At 32.3% G+C, this 15,628-nt stretch overlaps 1 protein-coding gene across 2 annotated transcripts in view; it reads right to left on the bottom strand.

Annotated features, from left to right (window-relative positions):
- LOC111051251 (ras-related and estrogen-regulated growth inhibitor-like) overlaps nucleotides 1-15,628 on the bottom strand; it is a 174,721-nt gene that overhangs the window by 112,655 nt on the left and 46,438 nt on the right. For both annotated transcript variants that reach the window (XM_039422246.1, XM_039422247.1), the window contains one exon: nucleotides 4,436-4,492. In XM_039422246.1, coding sequence (XP_039278180.1) covers nucleotides 4,436-4,492 — 57 coding nt within the window. The remainder of the gene's footprint in view (nucleotides 1-4,435; nucleotides 4,493-15,628) is intronic.

Raw genomic sequence — 15,628 nt, 5'->3', positions numbered from 1 at the left:
ACCTACTGGATTGATTAGCTTGAAGTTTTGCATATAGATTCTCAATTTACCGAGCTTGTTTATAGGCCTATTTTGAATTCTTCAAGATATATGATATATTGATGGTTGTTATGCTAGCAAACTGAAATTACAATCTTATTTTTGAATTTTTATTTCTATTCCATCAATCTTTCTTTTTATTACACAGAAATTACAGTTCCCTTTGTAAACATTCAACTATTCTCTTGAAAACAAATTACCCTTTAAAGAATAGCCGATAAACTAAAAAAATAAAAGATTTGTTTTGAAGAATCTTGAAGAATTCAAAATAGGCCTATAAACAACCTCGGTAAATTGAGAATCTATAATTATGCAAAACTTCAAGCTAATCAATCCAGTAGTTCAGACGGAATGATGCGTCATTCGTGAATTTCCCATATCGTACGTGTATAAGCCAATCCTTTCCTTTATTATATCATTGATAAGTTGATGTGATTATTTCAAATCGATCCATTCGAAGCTCTGGTTTTCATTAATACTTTATTCATCTATACACTACAGTTAACACTTCAGATATCTACCACTACAAAATAATGATTATAGAAACAAAACAAACATAACTTGAGACTTGAATTCATGAATTATTGATATTTCTCGAAATATCGGCACGCAGTTGTAATAGTTTAGTAGAAAATTAATAGGCATGCATCAAATCTTATGTATCCAATTATATCATGTATTCAAATGAATTCAAAATACATGCGAGGACCACAAATAACCATAATACATGCAACGATTTTCACCAATAAAATATTGACTGTTAATAAATAAATTAATGAATACCTATTGACATATTGTGACAATGACATTTCACGAGAAAGTTTCGGAACAATGAACTTGAAAACAATCAAAATATACATCGGAGCAGAAAAAAGAGTGAAAAAACCAGAGAAGAGGTTTCTCCAATGAAAGTTTGCGCATTATTTTAATAGCCGGAATAATGTTTAGAATACAATATAACACTGAATAGCTTCATGTGGGCGTATGAAGATTATTCATTTATTACAAATATGCGCTGAAATTATCATTATTTTGTTGTTGGTGCTAGATGAGGGGTGAAACCAGTTTGAACATTATTTTTAAAACAAGTACATTATTTAGTTATAATACTCTACTCTGAAATAATCACAGCGAGTGAAAGTGAGTGAAGCCCTTTCGACAGTCTCTCTCACTGTCTCACTCACACTCTCTCTTTCTACCACTGATCTCATGTACCCTTTGGACAGTCGCTCTCTCTCGCTCTCTCACACACTCTCTCACTCTCTCTTCCACTCGTATTTAGTGAGTACCATTTTGACAGTCACTCTCTCTCGCTCTCTCACACACTCTCTCACTCTCTCTTCTACTCGTCTTTAGTGAGTATCCTTTTGACAGTCACTCACTCTCTCTCACTCAGACTCGCACTCTCTCACTCTCTCTCCCACTCCTTTCAAGTGAATACCCTTTCAACAGTCTATCCATACCCACTCATTTTATGTTCATCACTTTTACTAACAGTGTTTCACGTGAAAGTGTTATTCGATTTTGAATTGCCAATTATTGGCTCCAAACGTCTGCACATTGGCACTTGGGTTTTATTGATGGAGTGCGAATAAATACATGAAATGTTGTTGCCAAAATGGGCAAATCGATGATTGAATAGCTGTGCTTTTAGAATAATAAGTTTGTTTTTTGGTCCTGCAGAATTATTTCTTTTATATGTGAAAATTCCCTATTTCAGTGATAATAATGTGGAATATTTCTTCTAGGTTTTGAAGCATCTTAATTCAAAATTTTGTGAAAATAATTAAGGCCTGAAAATTTTGTGAAGTGAACAACTACAAGAATTAACCTATTTCGGACTATGTGAAACGTTATATAAAATTGGGAGAGGAATAGCACATGGTTACCTTATTTTTTCTGTCCCTATCATGTACTTATTCTATGAATCAATAAAGAATAAAGAATTATCCAGTTCAATACAGTGGATAACTGGTTCATGTTGAATACAGTTGAAATGAAACTTTTCCCTCGGGGAGAAAAAAGAACACTTTTCACTCTAGATATACAAATAACTATTGTTTTTACTTTCCTTGCCCTATTACCACAGGCAAGGAAAGTATTGCTTTCCGAAAAAAATTGAGGTACGACAATTTCAAAATTTCTATATGTTTCATGCGTGTGTGTGTGTGTGTGTGTGTGTGTGTGTGGTGTGTGTGTGTGTGTGAGTGTGTGTAAATTTTTTCTCGAAAATTCCTACTTTTTATGAGCATTTCAGTAACTAAATGTAACTCCAGTTATTACCATACAATCATACTTAGAGTACGAGTAAGGCAAATTATCCGATGCTAAAAGCATTGCAGTCATAAAAACTGAAGCTCCCCAACCAATAATTAGTACTAATAAAAATAAATACTGTACGATAAGTGATTTTGAAAATATAATTCCTTCAAAGTAACAATTGCCTCATCCACAGTGATAAAGTTGAATTGAGTTGTATTGCAGATGATATTCATGAATAAAATTGAGTGATCTTGTAAAAAGTTGAACCGGATTAAGCCAACGAGCACTTTGATAACTTATTTAAAGCAATGTTGTCAGCTTTCTAGCTGGCTTGTATTGGATAATTATAATAATCAAAAGGTTTCACGGCTCTTCGAACTGAGTTGCTCAATCAAGAACTTGTATTAATATCTTAATTCATTTTTATTTGCGATTAGAAACGAGAGCATTCGAGAAAAACTTGCTAAGTTGAAGCATAGAAGAACACAATCTTATGAGTAAAGTTTTCTCTGGTTAGAGGTTCAAAGTTTGTATTTGGCAAGAGAAGCAGAATGCAATAGGCTTCCAATTTTATAACTGAGAAAATTCTATTCAGATAGTCACAAATAGTCACCAATAGTCATGATTCAGAACAAATGGTCATAATATAAGAATATTTTTAAAAACTAATGGATTGAAAAATTACAATTTATGAAGTATCAGTTGCTGAAGTTTCTCAACAGGAAAATTGTTTACTGTTTATCAGGTTCAACGAAATAGAGAAGGAGAATACTTGAATACAGAAATTCATGATATCAATCAATTTGTGATGCAAGAGAATATAATTTCTACAAATTGAGAATCGCCTCACCTGTCTTATCCACAGAGATACAATATAATAACTGAAACTAATAATTGATGTTAGGGTGATGAAGTTTCTCTTGAAAAGGCAGTTCAAAATATTTTCCCAGAGTAACTCAATGGATAAATACGATTATTACCTTCTTTAGGACCAATATGTTGTTTTTGTTGTTGACTCTTAAAACAAAAATATTTTTAAAATGTTCAATCTTTTTCATTTTTCCTCGCTCCGAGGGAAAAAGATCCAAAGGCTCATGATTGTGGCTGAAGGGGGTGGACTCCCCTATTCAAATATACCCCCAACCTTCGAAACATTGAAACCTACATTGTTACAAAAAAGCAATGATTGGGACAGTTTGTGGAAATATTTCAATTGGGGATACTGTTATTCTCTGCAGCTTTTTCAATGTTTTTGTTCATAATCATTGATATTTTATCAATATTCATACTTGAAATAGGCTACTATATATGTGTACTATAATACAGAGATGGAAATAATATTCTTCCCTGAAAATCCATCCTGAGCTCATTGATAACCTGAAAACAATTTTTTTTGCTTGTATCAAGTCCCGTGATAATGACTCAAGGATAAAACCAATCTCTCACATAAGGGGTTACCTGGAGAATACATGAGGAATTACTTGGAATTATTTGTGTTGATAAATACCAATCGAGATTGATTCAAGGAGATATAAGGATAATCTTAATTCAAGGATGAATAGAATGCTAATCATGATCAGTAATGTAGGTACGATCAGTTTATTGAGAGAGGCTGATACCAGAATATGCAACCAGCAAAATCGTTACAAGATTACATCAATAACCTGAATTTGAATCTTAGATTGAGACAATTCAGATCAGAATTTAAGTAGATTAGATTATAACATAACTATAACACCAGATCAGATGTGCAAGATCAAAGATAAAGGTCGCAATAAACTTACAAAAAACCGAAGTTCAAGATATAAAACTAATTAAAATAGGTGCTAAAATAGACATCAAACTAATTACTATCAAGACTTTCCGGTATAGTAAGATTCTATTCTTACTGCCAGTATTCCTTATGAATAAAACTAACGCTCCCCGTTCATCTAATGCTGACAATTTGAAGTGAATTTCAATTAATGAAATAGATTACTTGAACGGAGGATCACGCAGTTAATGAAGGCTGTTAAAGTTTTTAGCACGCATTCAACAAATCTATTCAAGTTCAAAGTCGGATAGTTATTTAAAATGCATGCAATTGATAGGACGTCTTCATGCTTTTAGTGATCATTAATCGGATACATCCTACCTGTTGTGGAACTGTATTCGCCGATGTATCGCTTGGTGAGGTAGCGTACAGTCACAGCTGAAATAAAAAAGAACTGGTTTTATTACAATACATCATAAAATCAGAGTATAGATGGTAAGTAATTACTGAGGTTACCTTTGTGAAGGATTCAAAACCTCGGGTACCAAAGAATTTAAAATTAAATACAATACATGTACCCGGAGTCTGTGGCTGAAACAAATAGAATCAAGTTTTATTCATTACATAATCATCAGAACATCCAAGCTATTCGCCTAACTGAAGCTCTAATACAGTGAGGAGACTGAAATGGAAGAAGCCTACAGATCTCGTTTAAATGTAGCAGAGTGTTACTGTAAGTAATAGTGCATGGTCATTGCTCAATTGATTAGAATATGAAGGAGTGATATACCCCTCCAGTGTCAAACATTAACCTATTGATTTGAGCTAGAATATTGAACTGTTCAAACTGTTTCTGTGATACTAGGCGGGGTCCGGAGGGCCCAATAAAACCTTTTAAAAATGTCAAATAAGCCTATTCCGGACCATTATGTTTTTATTGACAAAACGAAGCTTTGATGGGCTTGCCGCTTGGACCATTTCCATACCAAACCATTTGTTGTTCTCTGGCTGGCTCAAAAAGGTGCTCATGACATTAAGGAATTTTTTTTTTTTATTCAAATTGGAAAATTTGTCTCAATATAATATTGTTAAGATTATTATAAGAGTGAGAAAAAGTGGCAACTGACATTATTTTTTAAGTGGTCTAATAAGCGAGTTATGGGAGTTATGGTCGTTGAATTGCTAAATTCGTTTCCTTTCCAGATCATAAACGGTTTCGACTATATTAACAGAACTTCTCTTAAAAATTCCAAAAATGTCTCTTTCCAAACTAAAATATTTTATTCCCCATATGGTCCATAAATGAAAAAGTAACATTTTTTGTAAATTCGATAGCTTGTTTATTTTGGTATAATTCGCGAAAAACGCGTATTAGAACAAAGCCAATGATAATATGCTGAATCTATTCAAAAAACTCCAATGGAAAATTTGAAACCGTTTATGATCTGGGGAGAAAATTTTTTTGTTAAACGGTGTTCAACACTTCAACAACCCATAATTCGCTTATTAGACCACTTAAAAATGTCAGTTGCCACTTTTTCTCTCTCTTATAATGATCTTAACGATTATATTCAAAAAGATTATCCAATTAAAAAAAAAAAGTGCACCGAACAGCCTTAAATAAACTACTTATATTAAAGATAGCTTTATATAATTTTCCCCGTTATGTGGTCTATGGTAAATAAGAAAGTAATAAGATATACCATACAAATAGACTTTATTGAATACGTCCACAAAATTGTGTAAGTTACGTAACGTACTTTTTACTATAAATTGTTTTGAACTTTGAACTCTTTTATTTACCTATCAAAATAATTAAATAATAGCCTACTTGAGAAATTTAGCTCCTATGTACATGAATATTTTATTTTTGGAAAAATTTCTTCGGGGCGGGGGTTCCAACCCCTGTGAACTCCCCACCTGGGTCCGTCATCCCTATCCCCTACATGTATAATCCAATAATTCTTCCCTTTATTATATTGGAGAAACCTCAATTTTTTCAAATTCGTGGTGTTGACAATATCAGGTTATTCTTATTTCGCACCGTTCTACAAAAAAGTAATTCAAATCTTCTCCACCACGATTTGAAAACGAAACATTAGCACTTTCTCTGAGTTTGGCAGCCAGGTCCGCATTGAACCGTGCATCGAGCCATGAAATGAACTGCCTCAAAATAATAAATAATTGAGCCAATAAAGTTTACGATGATACGAAGAGGTTGGGACTTCCTCCACTATAAATTCTCACATTTTTATTTCAGGTATGAGTGTGCCACAACTCAACGATATAATAAATAAGTATCAGTAGTATTTTATTGCTTTATTATAGTATGTACCTCGAATCTCTCATCTATATATACATATAAATTTATAGATACATATAATATCCATATAAATATATAGAAATATTGACAGGCCATGAAACGAAAGTGATATAGTCTAGCTTTCATTTTCATTATAGACATCTATGGTGAAAGATACAACATTTTTCGTTCCAGGAGAACATTGTGAAATGCTTTATTATAGTACATCCTACCAACTGTTTTATGGTCGGATCATAAATAAAGTGGTTATATCCTATGGGAGGATCTGGTCTACTGCTCTGTGACAATTATTGTAATGGAGATTTATGGTAGGGTGAAATCAAGGTCGAAGTTATATAATCGGATTGAACCGTGAAATTATCGAATTATTGTTTCATGATATTTTTAATTGATGAGTGAGGGATATCTACAGTGGACGCACGTGCTGCAGGTAAAGTGCCGGTTGCGCAAAAGCCGGTTAAATTTTAATCGTGATCAATTTCATGAGAAAAAATCGGAGAAGCACTCTTTTAAAAAACTTTTAATAATTCAATGAGTCACTGTCGATGTTGTAGAACCGTTCCGTAATTAACCGAGCGAAGTGAGGTCTTAAGGTGCGTACAGATATACGCGCCACGAACATGAGCATTCACTTTTAATCAGTTGACTATATCTGTATTTTACAGAAACGGTAAGATATAGATATAACAGCTTGGCATCAGCTGATTAAAAGTGAATTGCTCATGTTCGCGGCGCGTAAATCTGTACGCACCTTAAGATTCAAGTCGACGGTTTGGCATTTCTCTTAATGTTTAAAGGTTTGAATGTTTAAAATAATTTTAAATGTTTAAATGTTTAAATGTTTAATGTTAAAATGTTTAAATGTTTAAATGTTTAAATGTTTAAATGTTTAAATGTTTAAATGTTTAAATGTTAAAATGTTTAAATGTTTAAATGTTTAATGTTTAAATGTTAAAATGTTAAAATGTTTAATGTTTAAATGTTTAAATGTTTAAATGTTTAAATGTTTAAATGTTTAAATGTTTAAATGTTTAAATGTTTAAATGTTTAAATGTTTAAATGTTTAATGTTTAAATGTTTAAATGTTTAAATGTTTAAATGTTTAAATGTTTAAATGTTTAAATGTTTAATGTTTAAATGTTTAATGTTTAAATGTTTAATGTTTAAATGTTTAAATAATGTTTAAATGTTTAAATGTTTAAATAATGTTTAAATGTTTAAATGTTTAAATGTTTAAATAATGTTTAAATGTTTAAATGTTTAAATGTTTAAATGTTTAAATGTTTAAATGTTTAATGTTTAAATGTTTAAATGTTTAAATGTTTAAATGTTTAAATGTTTAATGTTTAAATGTTTAAATGTTTAAATGTTTAAATGTTTAAATGTTTAAATGTTTAATGTTTAAATGTTTAAATGTTTAAATGTTTAAATGTTAAATGTTTAAATGTTTAAATGTTTAAATGTTTAAATGTTTAAATGTTTAAATGTTTAAATGTTTAATGTTTAAATGTTTAAATGTTTAAATGTTTAAATGTTTAAATGTTTAAATGTTTAAATGTTATATGTTCATATGTTGGGCATTCACGGCGAAACGCGGTAATAGATTTTCATGAAATTTGACAGGTATGTTCCTTTTTCAATTATTGTGCGTCGACGTAAAGGAAAAAGGAGCCTCCTTTATACGCCAATATTAGAGTAAAAATCAGACTATAGAATTATTCATCATAAATCAGCTGACAAGTGATTACACAGATTTGTGGAGAACCCAGTCTATTGCTATATTTCCATATTAAGGTCTATAGTTTCAATCAGGTACTCTTGTGGATGAGAATACTGCGTGAGGTCTACTGTTCACAGAATGAATAGTGAAATAAAAACACACATATACAAGGTATTTATGAACGCCCTACCAACACTTTAGGGCATTGTTCCTGGGTAAAAAACTTATCTAAATGTCATATTTAAATTGTCCGGAGTCTTCAGTTACTCAAACAGCGGCCATTTTGCTTTCTTGTCGACAAACAGTCTACAGTTTCATCATATATTGTCTACAGTTTTATTTGGTACAAAACTATGTTCTTGTGCCAAAAAACTGTAGAATTTGACAATATATGGGTGTTATCGGATGGGCACGTTAAACTGTCGGTCCCGGCTGAAGTATGACAGTCGTAAGGCCCATTGGCTCAAATTTATTATTCAGGCGGTGGACCCTTCCCGCAAGGGACTCCCCACCAACAAAAGCCATACGAATTTACTTTACTGTGTGTTATTTAATAATAATTTAATAATGAATTTTAATGATTAAGATAACATATTTTGTTGATCAATTATTAATTCTACATTGTTGAAAGACAACACAGCAGAGCGAGAAAGAGATAGCGCTATCCGCTTTGTTGAATGACAGACAAGGATAGCAATACTATTGCTGATCGAACACTGCCATTATAACGTGGACCTCACTATAGCAAGGTGATAATAATAATGAACTAAAAAAATTGTTGATCTATAATTTATTATTATAATGATGGGAAGAATATTGGCTTATACACGTACGGGATAGGAAATTCACGAATGACGCATCATCACGTCTGAACTACTGGTCTGATTAACTTTAAATTTAGCATGTAGATTTTTAATTTATCGAGGAATAGGCTCATTTCAATTTTTTTTTAATATGTCTTATAATTCTTTAGTAGGTCAAGCTTTCAGTTTATCAAGTATTCAATTTTACTCCTGCAGAAGATGGGTTACCTGCTATAGTGAGGTCCATGTTATAATGGTTATAATGCCAGTTTACGATTGACAATACTGTTGCTGTCCTTTTCTATCATACAACAAAACCGATAGCGCTATCTCTCTCTAGCATTGCAATGTTGTCAGTTTGCCAGAGTGACTGTACAAAAGTTAACAATTCATCATCAGTCGCCATTTTTTTTTCTTCATTCTATGAAAATACTTGAATATACAAGTCGTATAATTAATTTAAAATGTATTTTTGGAACAATGAAATAATTTTTAGACATTACCGTATGAGAAACACAAATTAAAATACCTGAAATAACATTTTAAAAGTTGATAACTAACCATCCCAGACTTCATCCATGCTTCAGTTAGCCTACATGTATAGGTTATTAGACCTACTCGTACCGATATAAATAATATTGGAAGGTTATTTCAGAATTATTTCCATTGAATTACTTATTTCAAATAGGATTTATATTTTTCTATTATTTTTGAAAGAAATTAGAATAGAATACCAACCAAATAGCTTAATTCTGTTGTTTTGAAATTCAGATTGTTGTATCACAGCTTTTTAAATTAGCCTCCATTCCAGGTTGAATAAAATAAAAATCTGATCTCAGTTATGAAAGCAAATTTTCGTATCAATTAGGGAAAACAATTTTTCATGATGAATTTGACATTAAATTGATTATTTATCAAAAAATGATTATTATTATTAGATCAAATTTGATGGGATGAATTGAGTAACAGCTATGTACACTCAGTGGCAAAATGGAGAGATTTGGCAACGTTTTTCCTACCTTTCTTCACTGCCATTATAACGTGGACCTCACTATAGACCAAAATGAAACAACTTGATATTGTAAAAATTACTCGTATTGAACAGTTGTGAGATACTAGTATCGGTTGTTGAACTATTGTCAATCTCTAGTAAACTGACGCTGGGTTGCAAAAATTTTAATTAGTACTAAAATTTTATAATTATATAATAATTTAATTCTTCAAGATTTTAGTAAGCCAAATTGTCGTTTTGTCAATTTTTCAATTAGACCCTTGCGAAGCACGGGTTACCTGCTTGTCATGCAGAAGTTGATTCAGTACTTGAAGTTTATTCAGACTCCATACATCAATATTGGCCTCTGCAGGTAATTTCATTCTATTTCATTTATTCATAGACAATGGATACAATGCAGGTAAAAACAACAGACATTCGCCCAAAACTGCTTTAAACCTTAATTTGTAATATACAGTCTGGAGGTAATGTAAATGATAACTTAATTCACACACTATTTTGAGTCCAAAAAATGTATGTATTACAATAATTTCAAATTTATCAGATTAATTAGTTTCAAAATACAAATCCAAACAAAAATCTTCCTTTACAATCACAGAAAATATCAATTTCGTAATTGAGACTTTCTTTGGAGAAACCGCCTGGATGAATTCGTAATTGACCGAGCGAAGTGAGATCTAAGATTCAAGTCGACGGTTTGGCATTTCTCTTAATGTTTTAATGTTTGAATGTTTGAATGTTTATATGTTTATATGTTGCGCATTTACGGCGAAACGCGGTAATTGATTTTCATGAAATTTGACTGGTATGTTCCTTTCTTAATTGCTCGTCGACGTATATACAAGGTTTTTGGAAATTTTGCATTTCAAGGATAATATAAAATGAAAAAGGAGCATCCTTCAGAAAATTATTCATCATAAATCAGCTGACAAGTGATTACACAGATGTGTGGAGAAGCCAGTCTATTGCTGTATTATTTCCATAAGGTCTATAGTTTCAATCAGGTACTTGTGGATGAGAATACTGCGTGAGGTCTACTGTTCACAGAACTACTAGTATACAGTGAAATATATCCATAATATATTCATATTTCACCATATTATGAGAGTGAAATTAAGCCGACAAGGGTAGCCCAACGGTTCAATTAAACAACTCTCTCATGAGGAAACAACAACTGATGACGACTAAAAGGCAGTATTAGTTCAAAGGTCACCTTAAACTCTTAATCTGACTGCTCATTCACCCTCTCCCTCTTCTTCTACTTCTTCTTCTTCTTCTTCTTCTTCTTCTTCTTCTTCTCTTCTTCTTCTTCTTTTCTTCTTCTTTTTCTTCTTCTTCTTCTTCTTCATCTCCTTCTTCTTCTCTTCTTCTCATTCTTCATCTCACTCTTTTCGTAACGGGACCGATTTGCATTCAGCCGCCAAACAAGGATGAAAAAGAATTAAGAGGTCGAAATCAAGCAGGCAGAACAAGAGATCTCAAAACGGATAGGGATGGATCGTAAAAAAGAGATACGATACGATTATTGAATGAAGCGAATGTAATTAATTATAGTCTGATCCACGTTATACTGGCAGTATTTGACTAAAATTGGTGCTGCTATCCTTGTCTATCTTCGACAAAGCAGATATCGCTATCCTTTTCTAGCCCCGCAATGTTGCTGGATCGTTTTTCAATAATGTAAAATATATCTGATTAACATGAATCTCAATAATTTGAAAATTCATTATTTAATATTTTTCTTGACGAATAAAATATAATATTGATCATTTTTAACATGAATGAACAGTTAATAATATCGCACCGTTTATACCGGTATGAACTATCTTCTATAGAAGGCATTTGCAAGGAAGAGATTCGGCAACGCCGCTCTCGTATCATTCTCCACTGCCATTATAACGTGGACCTCACTGTAAAGGCGGTGAGATCAGATAGGAGAACATTTTAGGGGCTACTGAATCTAAATTCGACTTTAATCGACGTAGCTTCTGAGCGAATGAATTGGTGTTTGATATATTGGTGTTGTTGGTCCACTTTTCAGTCGACAACTTGATCTTATCAGTTACGTATCGACCTCGCAACAATCGGATTGATTCTTGTGAACGTCTAGGCTCCTGATCAGGTTGAATTAAATTCATTTAATAACATCCAAATTTATAATTTATTGAGTTACTAGCCGTCAGGCTCGCTTCGCTCGCCATATCCGTCTAGCCAGGGGGCTCCGCCCCCTGGACCCCCGACTGGATCGTCCAGGAATGAGATCAGCGGGCTCGCTTCGCTCGCCTGCATTTTTCATTTGAGCATGCTTCATTCCATCAGAAAGTCTGAGAAAAGTACTGAGAAAACGCAGAAAAGCTGAGAAAAACGCTGATTTTGGGCGTATCTTTGATGAAATATTAAAGTCACCTCATCAAAAATTTTTAGACCCTAGCTAATCTTCTGTACCAAATTTGCACATTTTCTGTCTATTACTTGATGAAAGAACTGAGAAAACGCAATAAAACCGCTAATTTTGGCCTATCTTTGGCGTTATTTCAAATTCCTTCTAACAAAACATTATTACACTCCAGCTGAGCTTCTGTAGTGAATTTGAACAATTTCTGTTCATTTTTTCTCGATAAATCTAAGAAAAAGCAAAAACGCTAATTTTGGGCGTATCTTTGGCGTTATTTCAAATTCCTTCTAATACAACATTATTACACTCAAGCTTAGCTTTTGTACTAAATTTGAACAATTTCTGTTCATTTGTTCTCGATAAATCTGAGAAAAGCAAAAAAACGCTGGAAAAACGCTAATTTTGGGCGTATCTTTGACTTTATTGCAAATTCCTTCTAACACAACATTATTACACCCTAGCTGAGCTTCCGTACTAAATTTTAACATTTGCTGTTCATTTGTTCTCGATAAAGCTGAGAAAACGCTGAAAAGGCAGATTTTGGAATTTTTTCAAATCCGTTCTTAGTGCGCCTCTAAAGGGCCAACTGAACATACCTACAAAATTTGAACGTTTTTGGTCCGGTAGATTTTTAGTTCTGCGAGTGAGTGAGTGAGTCAGTCAGTCAGTCAATCAGTGCCATTTCGCTTTGATATATATATATATATAATATATATATATATATATATATATATATTGAGTTATTTATTCATTCATTGTACAAAATACTACAATCATAATATAATTATGACATTGAAGGAAAAACTAGGCTGAGCCTAAGTAGATCGATACTGATACTGAAGTCCTCTCCTATTGGCAAAATTACAGTTTTTGTAACTTGTTCTATATTTTTGTGAATATTTTGTATGAATCTCGAGTGAATAAATTTGATATGATTCGATTTAATTCTTCGAATGCACCCATCATTTTCTTCTCCCCACTTTAATCCTCATTGCTTCGATCTTATTATCTCATATTATACTAAATATATGGTCGTTACTTATGGGCTTCTTCCACCACAGTTATATTATGGTCGTTTCTTATACGCTTTGCACCACAGATGTTTCCATTGTTTCGCACGTTTTTTTTCTTAAGGTGCGTACAGATTTACGCGCCGCGAACATGAGCAATTCACTTTTAATCAGCTGACTATATCTGTATTTTTACAGAAACGATAAGATACAGATATAAAAAGCTTGGCATCAGCTGATTAAAAGTGAATATTGCTCATGTTCGCGGCGCGTATTTCTGTACGCACCTTTATACACACTCCTTTCATTCTCATTCTAATTATAATATTTTCAATTATTCACAGCCTTTTCTTCATCTACTGGAAAATGTATTCGATTTTTCCTGGAACCTACCCTATTTGATCCTATCCTACCCCTCGATCGCTGCCTTCAATATAATATGGTATTTCTCGTTAAAAGTTTGCAATATTTTTCTAATTTTTCTCCATAGAATACTTTCTATGTTCTATGTTCTATGTTCTATGTTCTATGTTCTCTGTTCTAATTCTAAATTCTATTCGTCATGATTCACCTCCATCTTCGTTATTTCCATATTTCACAATGTTTTTCCACATCTTTCATCCGCGATCTTGTCCTCTTATTCACTAAACTCATTTATATTCTATCTATCTATTTATCTATTCAATCATTCAGAATATTACACAACTTACAGAAAAGTACCACAGGCTTATAAGCCCAAAACGTTATTCTGTTTATCTTTATTCTCCTTCTCCTCTTGCTTTTTCATATCATATACAGTTCAATAATTATTTTCTTAGTCTTTATCATGTAAATTCATCTATAATTTTGCTGTATTGTAAGCTATTGTATATAAGTATTGTGTGAAGTTGTGCTCCTGGGAGGGTTATCTCTTATGATAGAGTCCCACGTTGTGAGCTATTATGGAAGTTGTGGATTGTAATTCCTTCACAGATAATACGATGTTTCTGGTATTTATAAGAGCAGTCTCTAAATTCCCTCTTTTGCGAATAAATTCACAAAAAATTAAGGCCTTCCGGCTCGCAAAATTACTGGGTTCAAACCTCAGCTCTAGCTCAGTGGTAGAAACATGAATATTCCAAATATAAGTAATCACCATAAGGTTCAAGGACCAGGGATTGATAATTCTTACCGCTGCTTCTATGAAATTCTTGAAGAATACCAGTAAGAAATTAAAAGAATATTGATGACTGATTATCAGTAACCATGTACCACTAGAGAATAATCAGGACCAACTATAGTTGTTTCTAGTTGATTCTTAAACGCTCGTCGTGAATACAAGTATTCACCATATACCCCTTCAAAATCCTTAGAACTTACAACGCCAGTTCTTGGAGCTCTCTGGATCCTTATATGATATAACTGGAACCTTATTAATATAATTTCTTAATATACTTGTTCTGGCTGATAAAATGAATATCATCAAAGATGATAAATATTGATTGCTCTGAATAAGGTTAATATTACTGGATTCATAATTTTAAGTGCTGCTAAATATTTGTTGGTACCAAAACAGCTCAAACTATATAACACGAGATGAGTTGGGATATAATAAAAAATTCTATAGTTTGTATGCTGACTGAAACACAAAATATATTCCCATAAAAATATGTGCATAAAATATTCGATATAACTAAATTCACTTAAATCTATTTCAAAAATCTGAATATTAACAGGCTTTACTAATATTCACAATAGTGAGTTTCAAATTCATAAATATATTATATTTAATACTGGTACTTAGACTTCCCATCAATACGCAATTCTGCAAATAAAAACCTGTTCGGTCTATAAGTTTGATATGGTATATTTTGTTCAATAAACAAAATTAATATTAATAAATTAGTATTCAAACATGAGATCTCAGGATTTAATGATTCGGGCTGTGCATGGAAGTAAGCTTCCTACATATATCAAATAAATTTATAAAATGTTCTTATGAACTATGTGATATTGTTCAACACGTGGTGACTTTTTATTTTAATTTAAATTAATTGGAATAGCGCTTTTTTATTAATTAATTACCCCACTGAACGTAGAAAAAACGAGCTCGTTTGGTTTGACTTATCACTCACTGACTGAAGTTCTAGACGTTCTCGTGGATTGAATTAATTAGGCTCCTTTTCGTCACTGCTGGGCTAATGCGTGATCCAAATTTTTATAAGTTTCTTTCGAATTAAAGCTATTTTTATGGGAATCTTTACAATTACGAACTCCTTGACAGCACTGAGTTCACAAATAATTAACATTCAACACAAATACAAATACTTTA

This window comes from Nilaparvata lugens, chromosome 2, assembly GCF_014356525.2.
Source record: "Nilaparvata lugens isolate BPH chromosome 2, ASM1435652v1, whole genome shotgun sequence".
Classification (NCBI taxonomy): domain Eukaryota; kingdom Metazoa; phylum Arthropoda; class Insecta; order Hemiptera; family Delphacidae; genus Nilaparvata; species Nilaparvata lugens.
This window is presented reverse-complemented; position numbering and strand designations above follow the sequence as displayed.